This window comes from Acinonyx jubatus, chromosome C2 (assembly GCF_027475565.1).
Source record: "Acinonyx jubatus isolate Ajub_Pintada_27869175 chromosome C2, VMU_Ajub_asm_v1.0, whole genome shotgun sequence".
NCBI lineage: Eukaryota > Metazoa > Chordata > Mammalia > Carnivora > Felidae > Acinonyx > Acinonyx jubatus.
Window position 1 is genome coordinate 1,430,104 of NC_069384.1, and position 25,018 is coordinate 1,455,121.

Consider the following 25,018-nt stretch of genomic DNA (forward strand, 5'->3'; position numbering starts at 1 on the left):
ACCCTGGCCGCCGGCACTCGCCACGCGGCATGGGAAGTGCCCGCTCGCTCGCGTCCCGGACGCCCGGCCACCCCCGACCGTCCCCCACGGGCTGTGCCCCGACACTGGGGGCTCTGCCTCGCGGTCCGGGCTCCGGGCACCAGCTGCTGTGACCACGGTGCCCTCGGGGTCTGCTGGGCGGGATGGGGCTTCCGGCCTCAGAATGGACACCTGCTTCCAGACCGACGGGACCCCCGCCTGCTCGGGAGGGCGCGGGCTGCCCTCTCCGTGGGTCTCGGTCTCCTTCTTTCCTCCAAGGGAGGCCCAGGCACGCCACCGGCCCCCGCTCCTGCACACCTTTGTGGGTAGAAACAAGACGGGCACTTTGGCCAGGACCGGGAGGAGGAAGCGTGTGCTCGCGGGCGGTTTTCCAGCGGCGCGTCCCAGGGCCCTGGGGGTCACGGAGGCTCCGGGGGCGATGGGGCAGGGACACCCCTGCCGCCCCTCCCCATGCTGGGTGCTGGGCATCTCCTACGCGGCGGGGCACTTGGAGAGGCTGCCGCTGGGCCGGCGTGGCCTCCAGCCCCAGCCTGGAGAACCGGAAGCTTCCGGGCACCACGGATCACAAGAGTGGTCATGCTGCAAGGGTGGGGGACGTGGGGTCCGCTCAGGCCAAGAGGCAGGCGGTGTGCGGGAGAAGAGGGGCCCGGGGCCCGTGGTGACCCTGGGCCCACCCCCCACCCCGGCAGGTCTAGAGCTGTAGTCGCTGTGGGCCAGAGATGCTGACTCCCTGAGGCCTCAGGCCTGAGCCCGCGTTCCCGCCCTCCTGACTGGGCGCCTGCTGACCCGCCACGCTGGACCTGGGGCCTCCAATGCTCTGCCCCTCGGGCAGACTTGAGAGGTGCCCCTTTTTTCATCCCTCCATCCCCCCCGACGCTGCCCCAGCAGGACAGGCTGTCCGTGGAAAGTACCAGAACAGCGTGGGCCAGAGTGTGTCTACAAGCTGTCACCACCTCTTCCATTTACAGATGGGGAAACTGAGGCTCAGGGCCAGGTGAACGACCAGGGCCGCCGTGCGAGCAGGAGCCTGACCCGGATTTGGATCCAGGTCTCTCCGTGTGGGTCCTGCCTCAGTGGGGGAGGGGAGGGGGTGACCAAGGACCTGAGCGGGGCGTCTCATGTGTCCCACCAGCTGACTGTCCCGCACCCGCTCCCCCCTCCGCCCCAGGCGCCGGGCTCTCGACCTGAAGAGACCCTTGCACCTGAGCTGGGGGCTGTGTCTGCCCGGAGCCGGGCCTGACCCGGAAGAGGAGCCCCCCCCAGACGTGGGGAGAAGGGGCCCCAGGCCCCAGGGCCCAGCCTCCTGCACGGCTTGCCTCCGTTGGGCAAAGAGTTAACGGTCTGCGTGCCGCTGCCCTCCCAGCCAACACGCACCCGGAGGGCTGGCTCTCTCGCTCGTTCTGCTCATCCGGGCGAAGATGGTCTCACCCCTGCAGGATGGCAGCGGGAGCCTGGCCCCCTGTGACGCGCCCCTGCCCCGGCTAAAATCCCGCCAGTGCGCGGGGCCCAATGAAATCAGAAGCTCCCCGGTGGGCGAAGCTGGAGTCCCCGGTCGGGCCTCGTGGGTGCGCCTGGGAAGATCCCCGCGTGGGCATCCCTGTGAACGGGGCTTTCCGGGGCGGGGCGGCTCTCCGCGGTGGGGGGAGGGGGGGGGTGCGCGGCCCCGGAAGGCCTGTGTGGCGTGAGCCGGGCACTTGCAGGGACGGCGACGGGTGACCTGGCCACAGACGGGGCTCCTTGGCCCCGGCCACCGGCTCCCGGGAGAGCGCCACCGCACCCCAGTGCCGTGCCCCCCCCACCTCACTGTCCCGCTCCTCCCACTGGTGACGTTCCCTCTGCGATACCCTATTCCGTGTGCCCCATCCCAGCCCGGGCCCCGGCGAAGGGCAGAGTGCGTGCGAGAGCGGCTCGGGGACGCACGCAGCAGACTCCGCCTCAGGTCCCCTGGGCGCACGTCCAACGTCGGGTCATGCCGGCCGCTTCTCCGCAGGGCCATAGAGGCGTTCTTCGCTTTCCTGTTTCACGACCCTTGTAGACTCATGTGCTGTCGTGAGAAATGACGGCGCTCCCTTCCGCCCGTGTCCGCGACAGTGACGCCTCGCGTGGCCCGAGTGCCAGGTTGACCTGGTCCACGGACCTGCTCCATTGCTACCAGTGCCACTGGCACTGGCGTGTGTGTGTGTGTGTGTGTGTGCATTGTGCCTGTGCACCTGTGTGCTTGTGTGTGTGCACGTGGGCCTGTGCACCTGTGCGCCTGTGTGCACGTGTGTACACGTGTCTCCACAAGTGCGTGCAAGTGTGTGTGCCTGCACGGTGGAGACGGCGCCTTCCAATGGGCCCCCTCGCGTTACCCCTGTGCCGCACCACCTGGCGGCCACCGTCTGTCCCCATAGCCACACTTTTTGTCGTCTCAAGAGTGTGACCTTTGGAGATCAGCTCTCCTCCCTCAGCACACCTTTGACCCATCTGTGTCACAGACGTCATCACAATTTAAATTAGGAGGGTCGTCACAGAACATTCCAGTTCACCCGGCTTCACGGGGGCCGGTGTCCCTGGATGGTACGCGTGCTACTCACTTCACATGGAGGCTTCTGCACAGACACCGTGCACTGCATCGAGCCTGAGACGCCCTCTGGGCTGCAGGGAGGACCCCTCGCTCACCCTCTTCCGTACCTTGCAACAGCTTCCCCTCTGGGTGCCCGGCCCTGCACCCCCTGCCTGGGTCCCGAGCCCCGACGTGGGCCAGGAGCTGACGTTCTGCTGGAGCGGACACACAGGAAAGCGGTTAAAACCAGAATCGGGAGCCTGGGGTCCTCTGTGCTGAAGGGAGGAAAAGGGATGGGCGAGAACTGTCCCTTAATGGACGGTCAGGGAGGGCCATCCGGGCGAGCAGACCAACTGCTACCTGTAGGGCTGCAGGCAAAGTGAAGTTGGAGGCCCTGGCTCTCACGGTGGTTGGAACTCTAAGAGGTGCGATGGAGGCCAGAATGAGGCACCTGCAGTGCGAGGAGGTCCGAATGACAAGGGGCCTGAATGGGCGGAAGAGCATTGGAAGGGAAGGAGCAGGCAGCGCAAAGGCCCTGAGGTAAGTGCAAGTCTGGCTTGAGAAACAGAAAGCAGGTGCCAGCACCCAGTATGGTGGTGCCACGGCACGGTGTGGGGCAGGAAGGAAGGAGCCCCATGGTCGCAGAGCCCCTGAGGCCAGCAAGGGGCCTGGGGTAGGAAGCACTGTAATGTGGTTCCCAGCTGCAGGGGGAGGGGCCAGGAAGCAGGAAGGAGCCCACCGGAGCCCCTGCACTTGGCCGGGCCAGGAGTACGGGGAGCCAATTCCGTTCGCTAAAGGCTGCAGGGGAACCAGATGCCTGTCGGCCTCTGGTCAGATGGTGGGCGAGGTCCCGAGCCAGGTAGGTAAGATGGGGACGTGATCAGAGCTGGAGGGCCACCCGGGATGCCTGGACGGGGCACCCCCTCTGCTATGGGCCCTCGGAGGCTCTAACTACCACCGTGAGGAGAGACCCCCTGTCCCCGCAGCAACTTCTCCGGATACTTCTGACGAACACAGTAACTGTCCGTTCCTACCGTTCCCGTTTAATCCTGCGACCAGAGGGGGCATTGAATGCAGAGTCTGGAGCCTGCCAGGGTCCATATCCTCCGCTGCCGGGACAGGAGAGACGCTCTCTCCCCCCAGAAGCGAGGCCTGGCCTCGCTGCCCTCTGCTCTGCTGGGCGAGTGCCACCTCCCCACCTGCCCACATCTCCAATTCAGTCGGGTCCTTGTTCAGGAGGTGGTGACATAGCCAGGGAGCGCTCCCTGCACCGTACCAGCGCTGAAAATGCCCAGGACGACCCTGAGGTCCTTCACAGCCCGAAGGGAAGGGAAGTGATGGGGGATTCTTTTTAATGTTTGTCTATTTATGAGAGAGAGAACAAGCGGGGGGCGGGGCAGAGAGAGGGAGAGAGAATCCCAAGCAGGCTCCGTGCCGTCAGCACAGAGCCCCGCCCGGAGCTCATCCCACAAACCGTGAGACCATGACCTGAGTCAAAGTCACGAGTCAGCCTTGTAGCCACCCGGGCACCCCCAAATGATGGGAAATTCAAGGGTGTGATTTCAAGACTGACTCTCGGAAGTTCTCCCCTTATTGCTCGTGTGCATCTCTCTGGCCGCCGGCCCCCTGCCGTCCACACTGCTGATGTTTTCGGGGCCGATTTCAGGAAAGTGAGGCGCCTCCTCTGGGCTGGGGACGCCCATCCGAGAGTCTGACCAGAGGCCCTCCCAGAACAGACTGGTTTGGGTGACAGGGCGGGGGCTGGGCTGCTCCCCCGGGACCGGGCCTCCACTACAGGGGAGTCCCAGGGGAGGCCGGACGGCCGCTGAGCTGGGGGCCGCGGGTGGCTGTGCGCAGCCGTCTTCAACGACCCGGCTCTGAGGAGTTTGGGAGCAGCCCACCTCAGAGCCGCGGTCAGTCCGGAGAACAGAGCCCCCACCAAGCTGCTCAACGGGCACGACTCCAGCACTCAGGCCGGGAGAGGCCGCCTTCAGGCACAGCGGGATCCAGGGGCCCAGCCCCATGTGTGGGTGGAGCCCTGTCCAAGGCCAGGCAGGAAGGTGGGGCGGGCAGGCCAGCCCCCTCCGCCTAAGGAGGGCCTCGCTGGCCCTCAGTACCCCAGTCATGCCCGGTAATGCGGGGAGCCCTTGTCCCCGCCCCCCCCCCCCCCCCGTGCCCCCATTGCCATGCGGGCACTAAACGGGCCAGGGAAACTTCAGGACAGACGTCATGCCTTACGCCCCGGTTCCTTCCTCCGAAGATCGCTTTCTTTCTCATTCTCCTTCTTCACCCGTGTCTCCCACAAACGAGCCTGAGAACAGAGAAGCAACCGACCTCGCGATCATCACCGGAGGAGGGACCCGCTGCCCAGCGGACTCTGTGCTGCCCCAAACCCTCAGGCTGCTGGCCTCTCCCGGGGCCCCCCCTGCGGTTGGCTGCCCCCCACCCTGCACCCTCCCGCTTCCAAGGGCAGGGCCAGCCACAGGGGTCCCCGTCACGCACTTGGTCTTGCCCTGGGTGTGAGATGCCCCGCTGCCCCGCACGTCCTCAGAGGAGTTGTTCTGCCCTCCCTCCCTGGGGCAGGGAGGGCCGTCCCGCTGAGAACAGGGTGTGTGAAGCCAATCAGAAAATGCAGACACATCTCAACAGGCCGACTGGCGACAATGACTTCAGGTGGCTCTGTTGGGACCACAGGCTGGCACTTCCTGACCTGCCCGTTTCCGAGGAAGCACAGGAGAGGCACAGAGGAGCCCATGTACCTGAGCCCCCTGCCAGGCACAGCTGAGTCCCCCCCATGAGGCAAACCTGAGACCCCCTCCCCAGGCACACCTGAGACCCCCTCCCCAGGCACACCTGAGCCCCCCTCCCCCGGCACACCTGAGCCCCCCCACGAGGCAAACCTGAGACCCCCTCCCCAGGCACACCTGAGCCCTTGCCTGGGGCTGCCAGGCCAGTGAGGCAAAGGAGGAAGCCCCCAGACCCTCAGGTGACAGCAGTGCGCAGGGCCCTGCAGGGAGGCAACCAGGCCGTCTGGCCACCATGTTCGGTCCCCGCCCTCTGAGTCCGCCCAGAGCCCCGGGCACCAGGAGCCTCTCCACTTGCCCAGTGTTCCCTCAAGGCCACCATGACCACCCCGGTGTAACCAGGCCTTCGGACTCTGCGACAGACGGCCACGGCCGCCAACCAGGTCTTGGAGAACCGGGGAGGATCAGGAGGGGTGGCACCGGCTTCCGCCTCACCCTCCCGCTAAATCGGCAAGTGGCCCCTGGGCCTGTCGCGGGAGGGCTGCGCACCCGCGTCAGGTGACCGGCCCTGCTGCGTGAGCACCTCCTCCGGCGCCCCGGCCGGGCCCTGGCGCACTGGAGGGCAGGGGGCCACCTTTCCACGGCCCACGGGACACCCTGGAAGACCCTGCCCGCCTGCACCTTCCTCCTCCTGGCTCTGCAGAGACGGCCCCTGTGTCGTCCTTTCTAGCCCCACCTTGTCACCCCGCCTGGGGCTCCTGCCAGGACAGCCCAGTGAGCTTGGAAATGCAGGCCCCTAGTGGCTGGGAGCCCCAAGACAGCAGGCGGGGAACAAGGTGGGCCAGGAAAGTGGCCTGAGTCCCGCTGTACGCGCCCCCGCCCCCGACAATATATCTTTGCCAGGCCCCCGTGGGCCCCTCCTCTTGGCCATGGGTCACCACCCCTTCTCTGACCAGCTCCGGAATGCTGCCTCTGCTCCCTGGTTGAGCCACGGCGTCTGCCCAGGGTAGGGACCCACGCAGCAACACCTCACCCCTGCCTCCCAGGGACTCCGTAACCTGCGGGCCCCATCGGGGGCTTCTGAGCTCATCGGGGCCCAGTCCCGTCCCCACCTCCTCCCCGGGCACCCGTGGGGCGACGGGCCCCCTCCACTTCCCAGGACCTCCCGCACACTCCCCTCCCACCGGCAGCTCAGGCCTCAGGCAGCCAGAGCCGCCCAGCCTCCCTTGCTCTCAGGGACCTGCCCTGCACCCCTGCAGAGACCCGCAGCCCACCTTTCTTCCTCTAGCCTGCCTCCCTCCTCCTCTGCCGGCTGCCTCTGCTCGCACCGCGTTCTCAGAAGCTGCTGCACATCCTGCCCACGACGAGACAGAAGACGCATGGGCTCTCCCTCCTGGTCTCGACCTTCTCGTGTTCGTGCCGGGTCCTGAGTGCCTGTCGGCGGTTCTGCTTGGTCGTCCACACTGCTGTGATGGCCCTGCCGGCCTCGCCGAGCGAGTTCCAGGGGTGTGGACAGCCACCGTTGTCCTCTGAGCCACGGCTCGGGCCGGGCCGGCCGACCCGCTCTCCTATTTGGGACCCCGTGGCTGTCCACACCCCAATGGCCAGCAGCCAGCTCTGTGGCCCACGATGGAGTGAAAGCCGTCGAGCTGGCCCCAGCCCTGTCCTTCCAGGGCTCACAGTGGACCAGCCTCGGACCTCTGTCTCTGCGGACGCTCGCCCCTCCGGTCCAGCCGTCCCGCCGTCCGGCCGTCCTGCCCACTGGTCTGATTTGCACCCTGTTCCAGCAGCAGGGAGCACGTCTCAGACCACGGAGCAAAGCCCACTCTGCGCCAAGGGTCTTCCCCGGCCCCCCGGGCTGCCACCCCCACTGTTCCCACGCCAGCCAGAGAGGGAAGTGGCCGGAACCCTCTGGAACCCTCGCCTCTGGCATCTGCCGGCCCCCTGGTGACAGTGGTGCTCCCTCCTCCCTCGGTGCTGGCACCCAGAGGCGGTCTCCCCACCGTGTCCTGGGGTGAACACCGGCCCCGGTGGACGCTGCAAGAGTGGGGGGCCTGAGGGCCACACGCCCACAGGTGCGGAGGCCTGGCCTCCGCGGGCAGTGGGCGGGTCTCAGCGGTCCGCTGTCTTCAGACCCGGCAGCCTCTGGAGCTCCTGACCGCTGACCTCGGGCTGACGGCCCCATCGTGGGCACCTCCGTCCACCAACTCCTCCCCTCTCTTAAGCAGTCCCAGGCCCTGCGTCCAGGGCCAACAGACCCCCGGACCAGGACACCATGGGATGAGTGGGGCCCCCTCCCTCCGCAGCAGACCGAGCCAGCATCCCCCCTGCGCAGCGTGGCCCCCCCTGGGACGGCCCGGCTCCGCTTCGGCTCTGACACAGGCCCCTGGGCTCCCGCAGCCCCCACCTCGAGGAACGGTAGCAGGTGCGCATCAGGGCGTGGCTGCCATCTGACGTGGCCTTGTCCCACAGCATCTCCGAGGAACCCAGCCCCAGGTCGGTCAGAAGAAAGCGTCACAGAAGGTGGTCCTTTGCCCCTGCCCTTGGAGGCCCAAAACCATCACCACACCCCAGGCCATCCCCAAGACTCGAACCTTCCCTTGAAATGCTTCAGGTTCTCCAGAAACTTCACCTGGCCCTTCTGGCCTACGGCCAGGCGCGGGGCCTCCACAGGGGACGTCGAGGGGCGCCGGCCCCTTTGCCCCTCCCACTCCAGGGGGGGCTAGGAATAAGTGTTCCAGAACTGCCACCGTCCGCGGCCGGCCTCCTCACTGAGACCCAGGCCCAGGCCCCTCCTGCCTCACTCCGCTGCCTCCACAGCCCCCTCTCCACGCCGGTGGGCAGGTGAACCTTGACACGTCTCCCGATTCGGGGGAAACAGCAGGGTTCTTGTGCCGAGTCCTGCTTCGGCCCCCGGGAGCGGCGTGCACACTCCAGATCCGAGTGGCAGAACCACGTCGTGTACGTGCAGAAAGGCCCCTGAGCCCTGGCTGACTGGCTGCACGTTTTGGACACGACTTAACCCCCACCGACCCCTGGCCTCCCTCCCTGTGGCCCAGGAGATGGGAGAAACCCGGGACGGTGGCCGGCGTGAGATGCCAGTTGTCGAAAGGCAGGGCCCAAAGCAGAGTGGGTGTCAGCAGGGCCGCGGGGAGACGTGAACTCAGCTCCAAAGTGCCCAGACAGCCTTGTCCCCGGGGGTCCAAGCGACCAGGGAAACACCCAGCCCCAGGGGGTCCCTGGGGAGGGTGTGGCTCCAGCACAGTGGACCCTGGGGGCCGTCATCCGGAGGTTAGAAACACCCCTGGGCGGGCTGTGTCATGCTGGTGGGAAATGGGACCACGGTGGTCCCCCAGACCAGAGGGACTATACAGCCCCTACAGACTCAGCTCCCCGGAGAGGAGGGAAATTCGAGTGCGTCCAAGCCCTGTCCCCAGGGACCAAGCCAGGGTCACTTTCCCAGTGTTGAGACTCCAGACCCTGTCCCTGCACCTGCAGCCCTCACTTGGCGCTTGAGTGTGACCCCCGCCCTGGGGCCAGGTCGCCCCGCCCACAGGGAGCCAAGTGACAGGAAGCAAGCTAGGCCTAAGATAGGTCAAGCCGTGTGCCCAAGGTCACCAGAGGGCGGCAGAGACACTGATGGAGGGACACAGGCACATTCTACCGCCTCCCCAGCGCCCACTCTGGCTCCAACCACGGGTGCCCAGGGAGGGACCCGGCCCCCCCCCCCCCGCCTCCTCCAGCTCCTGTGGCGGTGGCCCCTCACCCCAGTCTCTGCCTCCGTGGTCACGTGGCCTGCCCCTTCGGCAACCTGTCCCCCACCCCGTCCCTCCTGTAAGGGCCCCGAGGGGGCACTCAGGGGACACTGGAGAAGCCACCTCCGTATCCCTACCTTCCATCTGCCGAGAGCCACTTCCTTGTAAGGTCACATTTGCATGTTCCGGGGATTGGGAGCGGATATTTTGGGGGCAATTTTCACCCTGCCACATACTCCAGTTCAAGACTGAGCGCCAAGGACGCACGGGAGCCGCCCGCCCCAGACGGTGCTCTCTCCGTGTGGGGACAGTCAGGGCAGAGGGGACACCGCAGCACGGGGGGTCGGGGTGGGGGGCGTGGGGGGCCGGTCTGTCCTACCTGCCGCAGGAGTGCCACCAGGCTGCGTCCAGGGGGCATTTTACCAACAACTGTCAGGGGACACAGCGGTCCAGCCTGAGAGGCCACCGACCGCGGAATCTAACGGGCGAGGGAGACGCCCCTGCAGGAAGCTGGACAGTCGGCACTTCTCAGTGACTGCAGCCAGGGGCTCGAAGGGCGCTGCCTCGACTCGACGGGGCACTTTCGGCACGAGTCAGCAGCAGCACGGAGCCACGCGGGGCTGGCATCCTGCGGGGGGGCCCCACACCCCCCCCCCGGCTGGAAGCGGGTCCCGCCCGCACCTCCCCAGGGGCCCCAGATCCGCCCATGAGCACCCAGGCCGAAGGGCCCAGTTTGCGGGAAAGGCCTCCGGATCTCACGAAAGCCAAGTTTCGAATAGAAAGTCCAAATGTCAGACGGTGGTCCCGACACCTGGGGGCCCAGGAGGGTCCGTCCCCTCGGGGTTGCGGCTCAGGATGCCCCACGCCCCTCCTGGCCCCACCTCACCCAGCCGAGCACAAACACTGCTTGTAGGGTGACTGACTTTCTCTTCAGTTTCCTTTCCTCCTGTTAAATTCAGTCAAAATTCAGTTTAGTATTTCCATTCAAGTACAATTGAACAGCGCGTATCATCCAAGGCAGAAGCAAGACAGGGTGTCCACATGCTCTCGGGCGGTGCGGTGGGTTTGTTTCCCCAAACCCATGTCTGTGCCCCTGGGGCACAGTGTGACTTCATGTGTTAAAACTTCCTCACAGATGTGCCTAACCTACAGATCTCAACGTGGGACCGTCCTGGATTCGGGGGCAGGGCACATCCAGTGACCGGTGTCCCAAAGGACGGAGAGGACGGGAGCCACGGGGGAGCGCTGGGCCACAACCAGGCAGAGACCCGGCCACAGTCAAGGACGCCAGAGCCGTGCTGCGGCCCGAGCTGGACGGTGCCCTGCTGCACCTGCTGCCAGCCTCGTGGCCCCCGGGACCGCGCAGCTGCACCCATGGCTTCAGGCCGCTGCTTCGTGGCACCGCGCGGCTGCCCGGGCACAGCCAGCCGGGAGCGGGCGGGCCCGGGCTGCGTCTGCCGTCTGTCTGCAGACCCCAGAGGCAAACCCGGGACTGTTGGAGGGAGCAAAGTGTCCCCCAACAATTTCTAACCGCAGGCCACCCTCACGCAGACTTAGAACACCAAGTGCACACGTGTGCACGTGCTCCACGCGGTTTCCTGGGGTCCCCCCCGAGGTAGACGCGGCCACCGGAGGATTGCACCCTCAGTGCCGCCAACATCCCCACGGACACGGACACGGTTTTGCGACCCAGGCTCAGCAGACTCCGCGCGAGCAGCAGAGAAACAGCCCACGGACCCCGCCAGACACAGCGGGTCCTGGAGTGCCCACGGAGTACGAGGGAACCGTGGTGATGGGCTCACAGAGGTAACAGAGAGCACGGAGGGGCTGGAACATGGAATACGGCCTCTAGAAATGGAAACGGAAGGAGTGAAATTGTCGAAAAGCAACAACAGCAAACTCCGCCCGCGACACGCTGACAAGTGAGCTCGAAAGCACGAAGTCCCTGGGGACTGGGCGGCCGGATGGTGTAAGAGAGTGAGAGGCAGGCGCACGGAGACGGGGGAGGCGGGCGTCCAGACAGCCCGAGCCCGGAAGGCGGAGAGGCCACGCCAAAGAGCCAACGCGCAAGGGTTTTCCCGACAGCCACCCTCGCGTCCGTGAGGCCCAGTGAATCCCAACAGGTTAAAGCCAAAGAGACCCAAAGCTTTGGTCTCTCGGTAAGTTGTCTGCATTGCAGGGTGGGGGCGGGGGGGGTTACTTTACAAACTTCTGGATGGCCTGACTCCTGACTCTTCTGGAAGCTGCTTGGACACGACCCTCACGCAAAAGCAGGAACTGTGCGTGTGGTTTGACCCAGCAATCCTGCTGGTGGGGGTCCAGCTTAAACAAACGTTGCCCCCAGAGGCGCCTGGGGGGGCTCAGTCGGTTCGGCGTCTGACTTCGGCTCAGGTCACGATCTCGCGGTCCGTGGGTTCGAGCCCCGCGTCGGGCTCTGTGCTGACAGCCCGGAGCCTGGAGCTGCTTCGGATTCTGTGTCTCCCTCTCTCTCCGCCCCTCCCCTGCTCGTGCTCTGTCTCTCTCTCAAAAATAACTAATAAACATTACAAAAACGTTTAAAAAGAAAGAAAATGTCTCACCTGAGACGAAAGTGCCCTGAGATGTTCGCTGCAGCATTATCTGTGTGAGAAAAGGCTCATTCGACCAAGCATGCAGTGACGGGAGACGTCTTGGGAAATTACTGTGCTTCTACACAGACACGCAAGGCTGACAAACACAGCCGAATTAATTACAAGACATTTGGGCAGCGTTTGATCTGAGGCAGACGGAGGAGGCCAGCGGAGCAGCCGGCGGCGTCCGCGTGGGTCAGAGCGAAGCGAGGCGCGTGCAAAGGCGCAAGTAACGCGTTGGCCTGGGTGGGTTCTGGTGACGAGCTGACCTGGAAGCCTGCCTGCGGCGCTTCTGGTGACCTTACCGTCGCCGTGCGCGGCCACCGGGTCGGCGGCACGGGGTTCCGGCCTCGGCTCTGAGCGGCCTGGTCGGATTCTGTCCCGCGTCACCGAAAAGCCACCTGCAGCCGGGAGGACACCGACTCCCCGTGGCCACGACCACGACCCCCCGGGCCCCACGGGGCTCCTGCACCAAGGGCCTGCAGGAGCGGGGTCTCCGGCGGCCGTGGCGGCCACCGCGGCCCCGCTCCCCGCGCGGCAGGAAAGGACTCAGGACAGCAAACCGCGACATCGGCCCTAAAAGCAGAAGGCAGAAACGCTGCCACCTGCCGCGCCACACAGCTGACCACGGCGCCAGGGGAAAATAAGCCGTCCTGTCCGCCCCACTGTCCCTGTTAGGACGCAGCTGCCCATCCAGTCCCTTAAATAACAAGGTCCCTTTGGAAGAAGATTCCCCGCCAGTAACTCGCCGAGACTCAAGCTCAGAGCAAACATGAGTGCCCGCGCCACTCTGCTGGCAGACGTCCCCGGAGCCTCTGTTGTCGGCCAGCAGGACACCGGGACCCCCGCCCCCACAACATGCTGCCCTCTAAGTGCCCCTGCCTGGGGGTCAGCAGTGGACCGGGGTAAGGACTTGTTTGCCCCAGTTTCTGTATCTCCATTTGTCCCTCACGCCCCCCTTGTCCCACACCTGAAGGTCCTGCAGGACAGGAACCTCCTGGGGCCAGGCAGGGGCACAGTGTGGCCGTGCTGCCCAAGCTCGCGTCCAGGGGAGGCTGGCTCCACGGTCAAGTATGAGTCAGAGCCACCGCCAGCGGGCATAGTGTATGGGCGCCCACGGCTATTTGGCCACAGGATCCTTCCCTCCCACTGAACACGGACTGACTCTTCCGGCATTAGTGACCACATCACGAGCAGGAGGTTGTCTGCAGGACTCCAGAGGGCTCGTGTGACTTCCCCACGGGCAGGGAAGGAGGTGGGGGAGGGTGTCTGGAGGACGCGCTCCGTGCAGGCTCGGGGTTCTGCCCTGGAAGGACCGGGGTGTCAGGGTCTGAAAAGCAGGGGAGCGCCGATAATACTCCATAATACGGCCTGGGGACCACTGCCTACCTGCCACCAGCTTCCCACGGTCTCCCCTGCACTAACCCACCAGATCGCGGGCTGGAGGCTGGAGGCCCACAAGCCCACACCCACAGGGTCAGAGCCATCACCCTTCGTCCCCCACGACCTGCACCCAGAGCATCGAGGGACTTTAGCAGGGCCAGGCCTGGGGTGATGGGCTGAAGATTCCAGAGCTGTGGGGACAAGGGGCTGGAAACACGATCCGTTCACCCTGCCCCTGAAAACATGAGATTTTACTGTCGCCTAGAAATCTATGACCTGTAGCAGCACTGACCCCTCGGCCCAGCAGGTGTGGTCCGGGAGGGCGCCGTCCCGTGTCGGCACGCACCTCCAGCCATGTGGCTCGACAAGACACCCGGCCTGGGGAGTCCAGCTCCGCTCCCGCCTCGCCTCAGCCGCCTGGAAGCGGCCAGACGGACCAGCCCCTGCCCCCACCCCCCACCCCCCCCCACGGCAGGGCCCGAGCGTGACACCGCCCTGCAGCACGGAGGACGTGGTGGCCAAAGCGGCTGCCGAGAGGCTGGGGTGCAGTGCAAGGCGGCTGACCTCCACGGGCAACCCTGGCCGCCAGAAACGGGGCACGGGAGGGGCCGTGCAGACGCATAAGCCCCCCTGTGGGCCCCCCACCCCCACCCAGGGCCACCATCTCCAGGAAGCCTGTCCCGGGAAGTCCTACGTGCTGAGGGAACGAGCTGGGTCATTGCCGGCTGGGCAAGGCTCCCTGTGTGTGGAGCATGTCCCTCCATCCCCGCGTCCCCGTCCCTCACTCTCACTCTCACTGCCCTGAATTCGTACTTCCCAGTTAGCGCATCCTTGCTTCAGCCCATTTTTCAGGAAACACTGGCCAAGACAGATCCATAGCAAAGGGCCACAGGAGCCAAGAGCAGCCGTGGGGACTTCTGTTTCTCATGTGTGGCAGATCTGATGCTCTTAAGAACCCTTCTGGAGAAGATAATTAGGTGGACAAATTAAAGGAAAACTTACACATCACACATCTTTCAAGAAAACAAAGGAATTGCAAGACACCAAATGGGGGGAAATCAGGAACCCCAGCAGGCAAGCTGGGTCAAGACCAGCCTCTCCCCTGGGGGTTCTGAAGTGACCCGCAGGTCTGCAGCACCTCAGAGCACCAGGCAGGCGGGGACGAGGGCTGAAGGCTCAGGGTCTTCCCAGGGCGGGATATGCAGACGAGAACCCTCTGTGAAGCCAGGACTTCACAGGATGAATAAAAACCCACACGCGGAAGGAAGCACACCAGAAATGCTCCCACCTCAGCCCTGACACTGAGGAGGGAGAAGTACTTCCCTGAGAAATCGTAAGTCGAGTCAGACCTCTGTGACGTTGATGCTCTAACCTCATGCTAACTCTGCTCCAAATTCCAAGTTGATTGTTCACAAAAATGGTCCCATGTTGGTGGCATTTCCCAGGCGATAGAAGCATAAATCTTTTTTGGGGGAAATTAAGTCAAGCACTCAAAGGATTTCAACCAAATACACTTCCAAATCAGACAAGAAGTTGGTGATCAAAAAGCCTAAGAACGAAGGAAACAAATCACCATAAAATTCAATCTCTAAATGTCAGATTAGATGCAGCTGAAGAGAAAAACGGTGAACTGGAAAACAGACCCAACGAAGTTATACCAGATGTCAATCCAGAGAAACAGACACAGAAAACTGTGGAGGATGGAAACAGAGGGTCAGCCCTACATCCAATAGGGTTTTCTGAAGAAATTGATGGAAAAAAGGAGACGCGATTTCAAGAGGTAATGGCTGAGAATGTCACAGATACATTAAAGATACCTGAAAGACCCGGTGAGCCCAATACATCCAAAAGAGGATAAGTTAAAACAAATTTGTATCTAAATATGTAATAATAAAGCCTCAGAAACCAGGGAAAAAGAGAAGATATTTTAAAGTAGCCGAACGCATAGATTATCTACAAAGGGAGGACAGGTGGATCGCTGACTTCTCGTCAGTGTGAATGGAAGCCAGAAGATGCCACGATAATGTCTTCAGTGAACCTAGAGAAAATAACAACCCAGGATTCTAGAAGCTACCTTGCGAGAATCAGGGGAAATTGTTTTCAGACCAAAAAGAAATGCGATTAAAAGTGAAAGTACACGTTCCGCATTGTGCAATATTGTAGCATGAGTTGCACGTGGCTCTTTACATTTGAATTAAATAAAAGTTTAGAAGTTTAGTCCCACCCTGAGGTGTGTGGTTTCAGCAGAGCTCCGGGGGCTTTGCCACAGATGAACGGGCCAGCCGCACCATGTGTCCCACCGGGGGCTGCTGTCCTGTCCCCAACTGGGAGCCCTGGGCCGGCCATGGCTCTGCGCCCTCATGCTCACAGTCTCTCCATCCGAGCTCCCCCCATGGTGTGGGCCGTGCCTGGTGCCCCGTCCCCCAGGGACACCTGTCTCTTCTAGATCCCAGGCTGCTGGTTGCCCCATGACCACTGCCTTCTGGGGGCCCAGGAAGACTCGGAAGTTTGGGCCATTATTTCAGGGGTGCAATGACATTCTTTCCAGCTGTCACTGTCCCAGGGCGTGAGTTGTCACCTCGCTGCGTTTCCCCAGCATCTGGGGGTTCAGGGCAGGGTGGTCCCCAGCTTGTCCTTGTTCACTGTCACTGGAAGTGAAACAGTAGAGTTTTGTATTCATGTGACTTGGGTTTGGACGTCACTGGCCCTGCCTCTGCGGCACCATGATCACCCGGCATTGCTGAGACGTATACTGAGTGAGCCTCCATCCTCTCCTGGCGTCAGGAGGGGTCCGGGCCACAGGGCAGCCCAATGCCCCTGCGCCCCACCAGCCACGCCTGGATCTGTGACTCTGGACAGCCGAGCACGTCTGTCGTCGGCAGTGGTCTGGGCGTCACTGTAGCTCTTTCTGGCTTCTTTGCCCACCACGGTCCCCTGACCCTACGTTCCCCACTTCCTGGTCTCATTCATCTTGCTCCGACATTCTTGGAAACTCCAGAGATCTATGCAGCTAAGTTTCCAAGTCCTTACATTCCTGAAAATGGGTTTAGGTATTTGTCCACTTTTACCTTATTCTGTCCCGTCATTAAAAACAAAACCCAAAGAACTCTGTCTCCTCCACGTGCTGCTTTATTTTTGGCAGAATCTATGAAAGGATCTCCTGCAAGGTGCTCCTTTTTGAGTGGGATCACTCCTGTTTGAGTGGGGTCGCTTCCCCTTCCGGTGTCCCTGAGAACAGTGCGAGCTGCAGGGGCCCCTGTGTGCTGGCACCGGGCTGCTGGCTGGCCTCCTCTGCCTGGGCCTCCCCGCCAGCCGGCCCTTCCCCGTCTCAGCACTCCCATCCAGGGCGGGGACCCTAAGCCAAGCGAGTGCCCGCAGGGCCCTGTGCTCCCATCTGCTGTGCTCCACAGCCCCACCTGGACGTCTGCATCCCTGCTCCTTCCCTCCCGGCTGGCGGGTCCCTTCCCTGTTTGCCCAAGAGCAGACCTAGGGGCTCCTGGGACCAGAGGTTTGAGCCTGAGTCCTCTGATCTCCACACTAGGTCCCTCCAGGTCACCTGTTTCCCCTGGAGAAATAGAGCTTGTGCCAGGTCCCTTCCCACCCCATTGTCCCATCACTAGGGCTGAGTCACTTCTCCAGAGGCCTGAGTCCTGGTGATATCCCCCCCCCCACCCACCCCCACCCCAGCTTGTCTGGGCAGAGGCTTGCCCTACAGGATGCAGGGGGTCACCTGGACCTCCAAGGGGTGGGGTGGGGGATGGTGATGAGGCAGGGAGAACGGGGTGGCCCCTGCTGGCTACAGACATATCACCCATCTCCAGACATGTGACTGCTCTGTGACCAAATCACCCTGAGTATTTTGATCTTCTGGATACAAAGAGTCCCTCTGTTTTCTGAACCAAGAGAAGCCTGGCCCGGCCGGCAGCGTCTTCAGGAGGCCCCCACCTACGTTTCCTAGTTTTATTGTGGGGAGGGGTGTGCAGGCAGGGACGGCACACGGGTGACAGTAATGGATTTGGAAAGGCAGCCTCGTTCTTTTGTTGTTGGGAGCTGGGTCACCTCTCCGTCCCCAGGAGTCAGCTTTGCCCGCGTGATGTCTCCGGTTTAAGCAGACAGGTAATCCCATGGAGATGACTGTCCCCTGACGCCCCCCCGCCCAGGTGCCGGCCACCGATAGGAGGCCCCCAGATGGCTCCCTGACCCCAGACGGCCAACGGGGGAGGGATGGGTGGGTGGCTCTTTGCCTGGCAGGCGACAACATTCAGCCTGCAGTCAGTGTTTCCGTCTGATGATCGTTACGAATAAAGCCATTTGACAAACTCGAGGAAAGAGACCGTGTCGGCTTTGCCCCTTTAATGACCAAGCACGAGCGGTCCACGAGAGAAGCCCCATAAACTTTAGGCTCTGGTGAGAAATGGTGTTTTTCTTTCATAAAGAGTAGACCCTGAAAGCAGCGGGTCCCTGTGTCACCGGGCACTCAGGCATCCGAGCTAAGCCGATTAGTTCTGGGCAAAAGGAGAAAGTCAAACACCACTTGGAAGGTCACCCTCCTCTGACTTTGCTTCAAAACATTTCAGCTCCAGATAAGCCCTTCTCCTTCCTGCTCTGCTCATACGCTGTTTGCTTGCTGAGAAGAAACAGGTTCTCTCTCCCCAAAATGAGGCTCGGGACACACAGCAGGACACTCGGCTGACCCCAACCCCAGACCCAGCCCCCGCCCCTGCCCCAGGGCAGCCCAGGGAGGGACCTGTGCCGAAAACAAAACACCCGGGGCCTGCACATGGCTGGGGACAGAGGCCCAAGGAGTGTCAGGTGTCCTGGAATCGACCCTCGACCAACCTCCCCGCACACACAGCCTGGGCAAAGGGCGCCCGGACCAGAAGCTGGACTGGAGAGGGGTGGGCACAGAATCACCAAAGCTTTGGATTGGCTCCCAATCTCTGGAAACCTGCACCACGTCAAACGCTTTCAGATTACAGCTAAATCTTTTCATCATACACAGGTTTTTGCAAAAATGTGGCTTCTGGACAATTGTATTAAAGTTCGAAAGTAAACCCTTCAATTCCTCCTTTACACGTAGGCACTTGCAACCCAGCTCACCCACCCCCTGCGCTCACCTACCTACAATCCGTGCGTCCTTGCTGCACCCGAACTGCAGAGTCTCAAGAATCCTGCTTCGGCACGTGGTTGCATCAGGCCATCGGCCGCCTGGGTCCTCCGCTCACCTGTGGCCTTGACTGTCTGAAAACCCCAGAAAAAACAAGACCCCCAAAGGTGAAGGCCCCGCCCCAGGACCCACCTTTAATATCATCCACCCACCACATCCCCCTTCTTCCGTCCACCTTCTACTTTTCACATACACCTCCATCATCTACACCCACCGTCGACCTTGCACCTTCCACCGTCCACTCTTACATAATATTCGCCAAATCAGAAGATTGGGGAAAAAGAAAACATTGTATGAATCTTGTAATGCTTTATCAACTGTTCACTCGGGCTTTTGTTGAACTGTTTTGAAACCACTTGGGCTGTGACTGTATTTGTTATCTCGTCATTGCGAAGTTTGGGACATTTACTGAGGAGGCTTTTCATACACGTATCAAGAAACTATCATTTATCCATGATTCTCTGTCACCTAAGTGGTATCTTTTTTCATCCGATATATGCTAAGGGGGCAGGGGTTGGGGACGTTGAAGTGTTAATTTCATTGCTTTTTATCCGACTGAACATTTAAAAATAAAAGTCTTTTATCATACCATTATCTGAAATGTATTTTCAGCACAACTTGGAGCTACAGATTTAGTTCATCCTATTTATGGCCAACGTCCTCCATGCAATCTCACATTCTTGCCAAACTGTTGAACCAAATTAGACTTGTTTTCTGTCAAGAAAGGTTTGACCCACTTTTGCAATTGAAATAAAAGTATTAACATACTTTTCCAGGGATATTCCAAAAGAAAAACACTGGGAAATAAAATTGCAGCACACACCCTATGAGATAAACTGCTGAAGTCAGCCAACATTTAAAACATGTAGATTTAATATGGTTGGCCCACTTACTAATAGGCCGTGAAAAGAAAATGAGTTCCATATGCTGTTTTTCTTATTTGCAAAAAACTTACAAACTTAATGAAATACGTAGGTAAATGTTCAGGTTATTTCCTAAGTGAGGGGAATGATAAAATCTTTGTGTACACGTGTATATTGAATATTACCCCCAGGAGCTATAGATTAAATAAGAACTAAGTATGAAAATCATTTTAAAAATTCCTCCATTTTATTAAGTATCACAATCTAACTTTCTGTTTAATGGGAAAAAAAGGCATATATTGCTAAAAATTAATTAGTCTGGTAGCTGGCACATTGCAGTGTGTGTTTGCGGTGAAACCCGGGGGGATTTCTTTCTAGTCCTTTCCCAGGAGGAGCTCCTTGCGGGCGGTGGTCTCTGCTGTGCCCAGGGATCTGTCCCCAACACTCGGGACGCCCCGTGATGTCTCTGCCTCATCACCAGCCTCCAGCGAGGGCCTTGAGGCTCCCTCAACATGGCATCCTCGGGGAAATGCTCTTCCGGGGATGAACCTGTGAAGGGCGCGCTGCCCCCGTCTTTTCGTGTTACGTATCTTCATCTTAACATTGCTTTTATCGTGGGAAAAGAACAGACTCAAAATTGATGCAAAAGAGAGCAAGTTTTTCATAACAGTGCTTTTTATTTGCATGGGGATTTTGACTTTTAAAAACATTTTCCTCTTTACTTTTCATGTAATTGTAGAAACATCAGACAAATGGGTAAGCTTAAAAAGGCAGAATTAAATTAAAATCACCCCAAATCCCCACTCACATAGACCAGACTCAGCCCCTTCCAGGCTGTTCCATATGTGCTGTACATAATGCACCCACATTTCTTCGCAACCGTGAAATGCACGAATACCGCTCTCTGCAGCCAGCTTTCCACTTGGTTTATTACGAGCGTCTTTCAGAAATGTCAGCCCTGGATAACAAAGTCCCGCCTTCTTAGTTGTGCTGCTTCCCTGCACCTGAGACCCCAGTCCACCTGGCCAGTGGCCTGTTGGCCAGCCCAGGTTCTTCCCATGTGTTTTCCTGTCCGTGTCGCCCTCACACAGCCCGACAGGTCACAGGGGCCACGTTGTCGTCCCTTCTCACAGGCGGGGACACGAGCAGGGGCAGCTGCCTGACTGTCCTCTACACACCTTGCATGTGGGGGTGGGCGACGCATGCTCAGGAGGACCGTGAGGGACCCGCGGGTCCAAGGGCTCGGAGGAACTGTCCCGAGCTGGGTATGAATGCGCCGAGCGCTGGGTCAGCGCACGGCTACCAGACCAGTCAGCGGGCAGCCCTCAGCAGGTGCTTATGCACCCCTGCAAATTATACTCTTTAGGGCTGCCCTCAGGCCTGTCGGCGGACCACGGGGACAACGAGAGAGAAAACCCAGCCACACCGCAGTGGTATAACACTGTCTTTTATTGAGAACATGTCAAATCCTTTGTGTGTAGGACCGCGTCTCATGCTTGGTTCCGGCTGGTCTCGCTGCGAGAAGGAAGCTCATGCAGGTTGTAACGTGTGGTATATACATCAATATACATACAGAGAACACTGGGGAGTGGATCTTAGCGACAGGGTTCTTGGCTGAACTACATTCATATAAAGTGTCCAAATTCCAAAATAAAATAAAGTAAAATAAAAGCATATGACACAATATCTGGAGAAGCAAACTGCTTCCGGGCTCACTCCACAAACGTTCCGCAGACTGACTTTAACCATTCGTGGTCGTGTCCAGAAGGACAGGCGTCGGCTCCCGATGTACCATCAGCCCACGGCGTGGCCAAGCTAAATGTTCTCGGGGCTGGGGGCTCGTCGCCGCAAACAGTGAACAGGTGCACACAGCAGTGCCAGAGGTCAGCTAAATGCCGGGACCGAGTCAGACCCTCCCCTCCCAGCCCCGGGGCACGTGACTGGCCAGGAGGATGGAGAGGGTCACAGGACACTCCAGGGGACAAGGACACACAACACTGGACACACAAGGTCGCAAATACTCTGCCCTTTCCACTTAGGTAGTTTGGGGTTGACAAAAAGGAACCTTCTGAGAGATTCTCTGACTTCACACAGATGGGAAAGCCAGCTGCTTTTATTCCTCTTGCTAGATCAAACTTATGATACGGTCGGGGCAGACCGTATTTTTTTGGTGTGAAATATTTTAGAAGTGAAGAGCCATCCGATTTCTGTTTTTTTGATAAAAGGGGACGACGCGGCGTGTGGCCCCGCCCCCAGCATCACTAATCCCCCTCAGCTCTGCCTGCCTTGAGGAGCCAGAGAGCGTCCCCCTCCTCGGCGTCCCTATTTGGGATGACAAGGAACGCTGTCTTTACGAAGAAAGCAGTGAGTCTAGAGTGTGGGTACCAAGGAAATCATCTGAACGAAAATATATTCCAGAGAAATCAATGCCTTGTGAGATGTCAGTCTGCACGTTTTAAGATACAGCAACTGTTTTTGATTAAATAAATCAATAAAACTCTCCAAAACAGAAAAACATGATGAAAAGTGCAATTAAGATTCAGGATCAGAACGGAGCTCTGTGGCGTGCCTGGCCCCCCACCCCCACCCCAGGCGCGAAGGGCCTTCCGCTAGTGGGACAGCTGTCCCCGAGCCTGGGGACCACATGAGGGTCCCGGTCTTCCTGGAGTTAATACTTCAGGTTTAGCAAACAAAACAGAACAGAACCCTCCCAACCCCCACTGGGCAAAACGTCTTCACAACTGATTTTTCTCAATCAGGTTCTTGGTGGTGTCAGACTTCCCAAGTCTCTGAAATCCAGGGTTAGGGCACAGTGTGCAAAATAATACCTCGGAAAACAGTCACGGGGCAGAATGCACGCTGAGCCTCAAATAGGGCAGTTTGTTTAAAGTGCAGTCTCCTGACTGGCCTCCCACCTCCCTGAGGAGTTAACGTTTCCTTCCTCTGGTTCCCGCTCACGGGGGAGCTAATCCGGCTGCTGTCCCGTCCCGGGCACGGCTCCCTCCCTCCCGGCCCCGGGCGCTGTTCTCCACAGCCCACGAGGCCCACGCGTGCCGGGGAGAATCCCGGTGGCCGCGGAGCTGGGGTCCTTGGGACCGGCACACAGTAGGGCCGTCCTTCTTCACTTGGGGCGGGGAGAGGACCACACTCCCCTCAGCCTTTACCCGACGGGAGGGAAGAAGCCAGACATACTGGGCAGCGTTTGTATGTACATGCAATATATTTCCCCTGGGCTTTTAGTCAAAATCCAGGTATTCTGTAAAAACTAAGTCCGTCTCCCGATCCCCGTTAGAAAAAATACCATTTGTAGAGAGAATAAAAACGCAGGGGCTACACATGTCGTCTGAGTTGGGAGCGCCTGCTCGGGGAGGGGAGCGACACCGGCCGGCAGCTTTCCTGCTGCGGGTGGAAGGTGCAGCCCGGCCGTGGCCTCCCCGCGCCCCTGCACCCCAGCTGCAGGAGAGCGGGCTGGTGTGGGCGGGGCTCGCTCCTCTGCCCCTGGTCAGTCCCTGGTCCGGACCCACGGCTGCAACCGGCCACCCGGGGACCCACAGAGGCGCTGGGAGTCTCTGCACTTCTGGTCCGAATCTCCTGCTCTGAGCACGTGGGGTCGGGACCGAGGGGACAGTAGCTGCTGTGCTCCTGTCCTAGGTCTTCTGAGTCCAGAAAGGCGGGGCGGGGTCTCCCGTCTCTGCTTGCTGCACCCACAAGCCCCCCCCCCCCCCCCACTTCTGACCCAGCACCTCCTCGGGCTCCTGTCTGATCCTGAGTGGAAGAAACAAGGCAATTGGTGCAAATCTCTGAGCTCAGGTCGAGGCGCCACCCAGGACCCTAGCCCGCGCTCCTGACCATCTGCCGGCTCGGCCCGGGGCCACCCCGGGTGCTGCGGGGTGTGGAGCAGCGTCCCCGGGTCACCCCGACGCCAGCAGCACCCCTTCCCTGCCGTGACAATCAATGTGCAGACCCTGGTGGGGACGGCGTCTGTGGCCTCACCAGCTTCTGGCCTGAATACTGACTTCAAACACGCCTTTGATAAAGCTTCATTTAAAAATATGCCTTAAGTGGCATTTTCTAAGAATGAGTATCTCTACTTAATTAATTCTATTTCCATTCTGTGAAGATGTCTGGAGAGTCATCCACACTCATTAGATTCAGAGGAAGGAATAAAATTGTGCAGTAGCCTCTGTGGATTCCTCCTAGTCCCTAAAAGTTAAATACTGCTGAAAAATCTCCAGTGAATGGCCAGGATTACCACCCACGTTGTACCTTTGATCACTTAGAAGTGAACCAACGCGTTTTCCACGATGCAACCCTAGGAGGGGCACAGAAGCTTCCGGGGGGCTAAAGGTTAGAGGGATCCAGGCTGCACCCTCACGGACGCACGCCGACACCACGCCAGGGGCCGCGTGTGTGCGCGGGGCCGGGCCTGTCGTGCAGGGTCCTCTCGCGGGCAGGCTGGGACAGTCACCGAGGGCAGCCGGGTCATGGCGGGCAGGCAGGAGACCCACCAGTAACGCAGCCCTGACGCCCTCTTAAGGCTACCGCCTCCAACCTCTCCCTACGCTCTCTCCTTCTCCACACATAAGTAAAGTGGCGTAAGAGTGACCTGATGTAATTACTTATTTTATAAACCACGTTCCTAACTCTGAATAAATTACTTTTTCAAAAATTTCACACAAAGTAGTTTCTGTTTTCCTAAACTTAAGGAAGCCCTACTCAGTAGAACTCAATTTCTAAACGTAAACGGAGATTGAAAGCAGTCACTGGATAATTCAAAGGGGTAATGCCGCTGCACAGGGGTGCCAGGTGGGGACACTGAACCCCAACACCCTTCCCACCCTCCCCGAAGTGCACACCTGCCCCCAGTCCAGACACGTGTTCCGGAGACGGTGCTGGACGCCCAGCACCCCGCGTCCCCACACCTGCCCCCGGTCCAGACCGGACCTTCCGGAGACAGCGCTGGACGCCCAGCACCCCGCATCCCCACACCTGCCCCCAGTCCAGACCGGACCTTCCGGAGACAGCGCTGGACGCCCAGCACCCCGCATCCCCACACCTGCCCCCGGTCCAGACCGGACCTTCCGGAGACAGCGCTGGACGCCCAGCACCCCGCGTCCCCACACCTGCCCCCAGTCCAGACCGGACCTTCCGGAGACAGCGCTGGACGCCCAGCACCCCGCGTCCCCACACCTGCCCCCGGTCCAGACGGGACGTTCCGGAGACAGCGCTGGACGCAGCAGCCCCGGCCCCAGGCCCCAGGTCAGGGTGTGAGAGAGAACTGGTCCTGTTCTGTGGGCTTCTCCACCCAGGCGCCCAGCCCCGCCTTGATGAACGCTTTGAACAGACACGCCTTGGCGGCCTGGTACTCCTTCGCTACCAGTTTGGATTCATGGTACATGTTGGGCTTAGTAATCTTGGACCGTAACAAGTTGGAGGGAACCTGTAAGGAGTTAAAAAAAAAGCACAACTATTTAAGCAGAAACAGTAGAAAACAAAACTCAGTAAGACATTCAAAATCTGGTATTTCGTCCTACGCTGGCCCGTGGGGGACAGCCCCGAGGCAGCAGTGCCTTCCTCCAAGGAGCCGTGTCACACAGGGCGCAAGGGCCCACGACCGTCGCGCCCCCCGCCCCCCGCGGAGCCGGCGGCCCGCCAGACAGGCAGTTTCAGACCCCGGGTTCTAAAGAGGGGCTTCTGAGCCCACAGGCACCTGACTCCAATTTCGATTTTAATCTTTTCAGCTATTGAAACACACAGCCCGTCTGATGCTACGTGTGTTTCATTCACACCGAAGGACTGGGAGGCGCTGCCCCCCCGTGGCTGGCTGACTCATGCTGGTGCAGGTCTCCGGGATAAACAGGGTGCGGACCTCCAGCACAGGTGCCCCTGCTGCGGGAACAGGGACGGGAGCGC

General features: G+C 60.2%; 1 protein-coding gene and 1 long non-coding RNA gene across 15 annotated transcripts in view; both read right to left on the reverse strand.

Annotated features, from left to right (window-relative positions):
* Window positions 1–3,919: 3,919 nt before the first annotated feature.
* On the reverse strand, window positions 3,920–17,750 carry LOC128315081 (uncharacterized). The gene is made up of 2 exons (XR_008297479.1): window positions 13,889–17,750; window positions 3,920–4,895 (listed from the first exon to the last, which is right to left on the reverse strand). It is a non-coding gene; the product is annotated as an uncharacterized LOC128315081 (long non-coding RNA).
* Window positions 17,751–19,757: 2,007 nt separating this feature from the next.
* The window catches only part of ADARB1 (adenosine deaminase RNA specific B1), a 138,674-nt gene continuing 133,413 nt past the window's right edge, over window positions 19,758–25,018 (reverse strand). For 12 of the 14 annotated variants that reach the window (XM_053220449.1, XM_053220448.1, XM_053220451.1 and 9 more), the window contains one exon: window positions 20,537–24,545. In XM_053220449.1, the coding sequence (XP_053076424.1) occupies window positions 24,366–24,545 (180 nt within the window). In that variant the 3' untranslated portion in view covers window positions 20,537–24,365. Of the gene's footprint in view, window positions 24,546–25,018 lie in introns of all 14 variants that reach the window. The other 2 variants (XM_053220441.1, XM_027041424.2) reach the window with 2 other exon arrangements.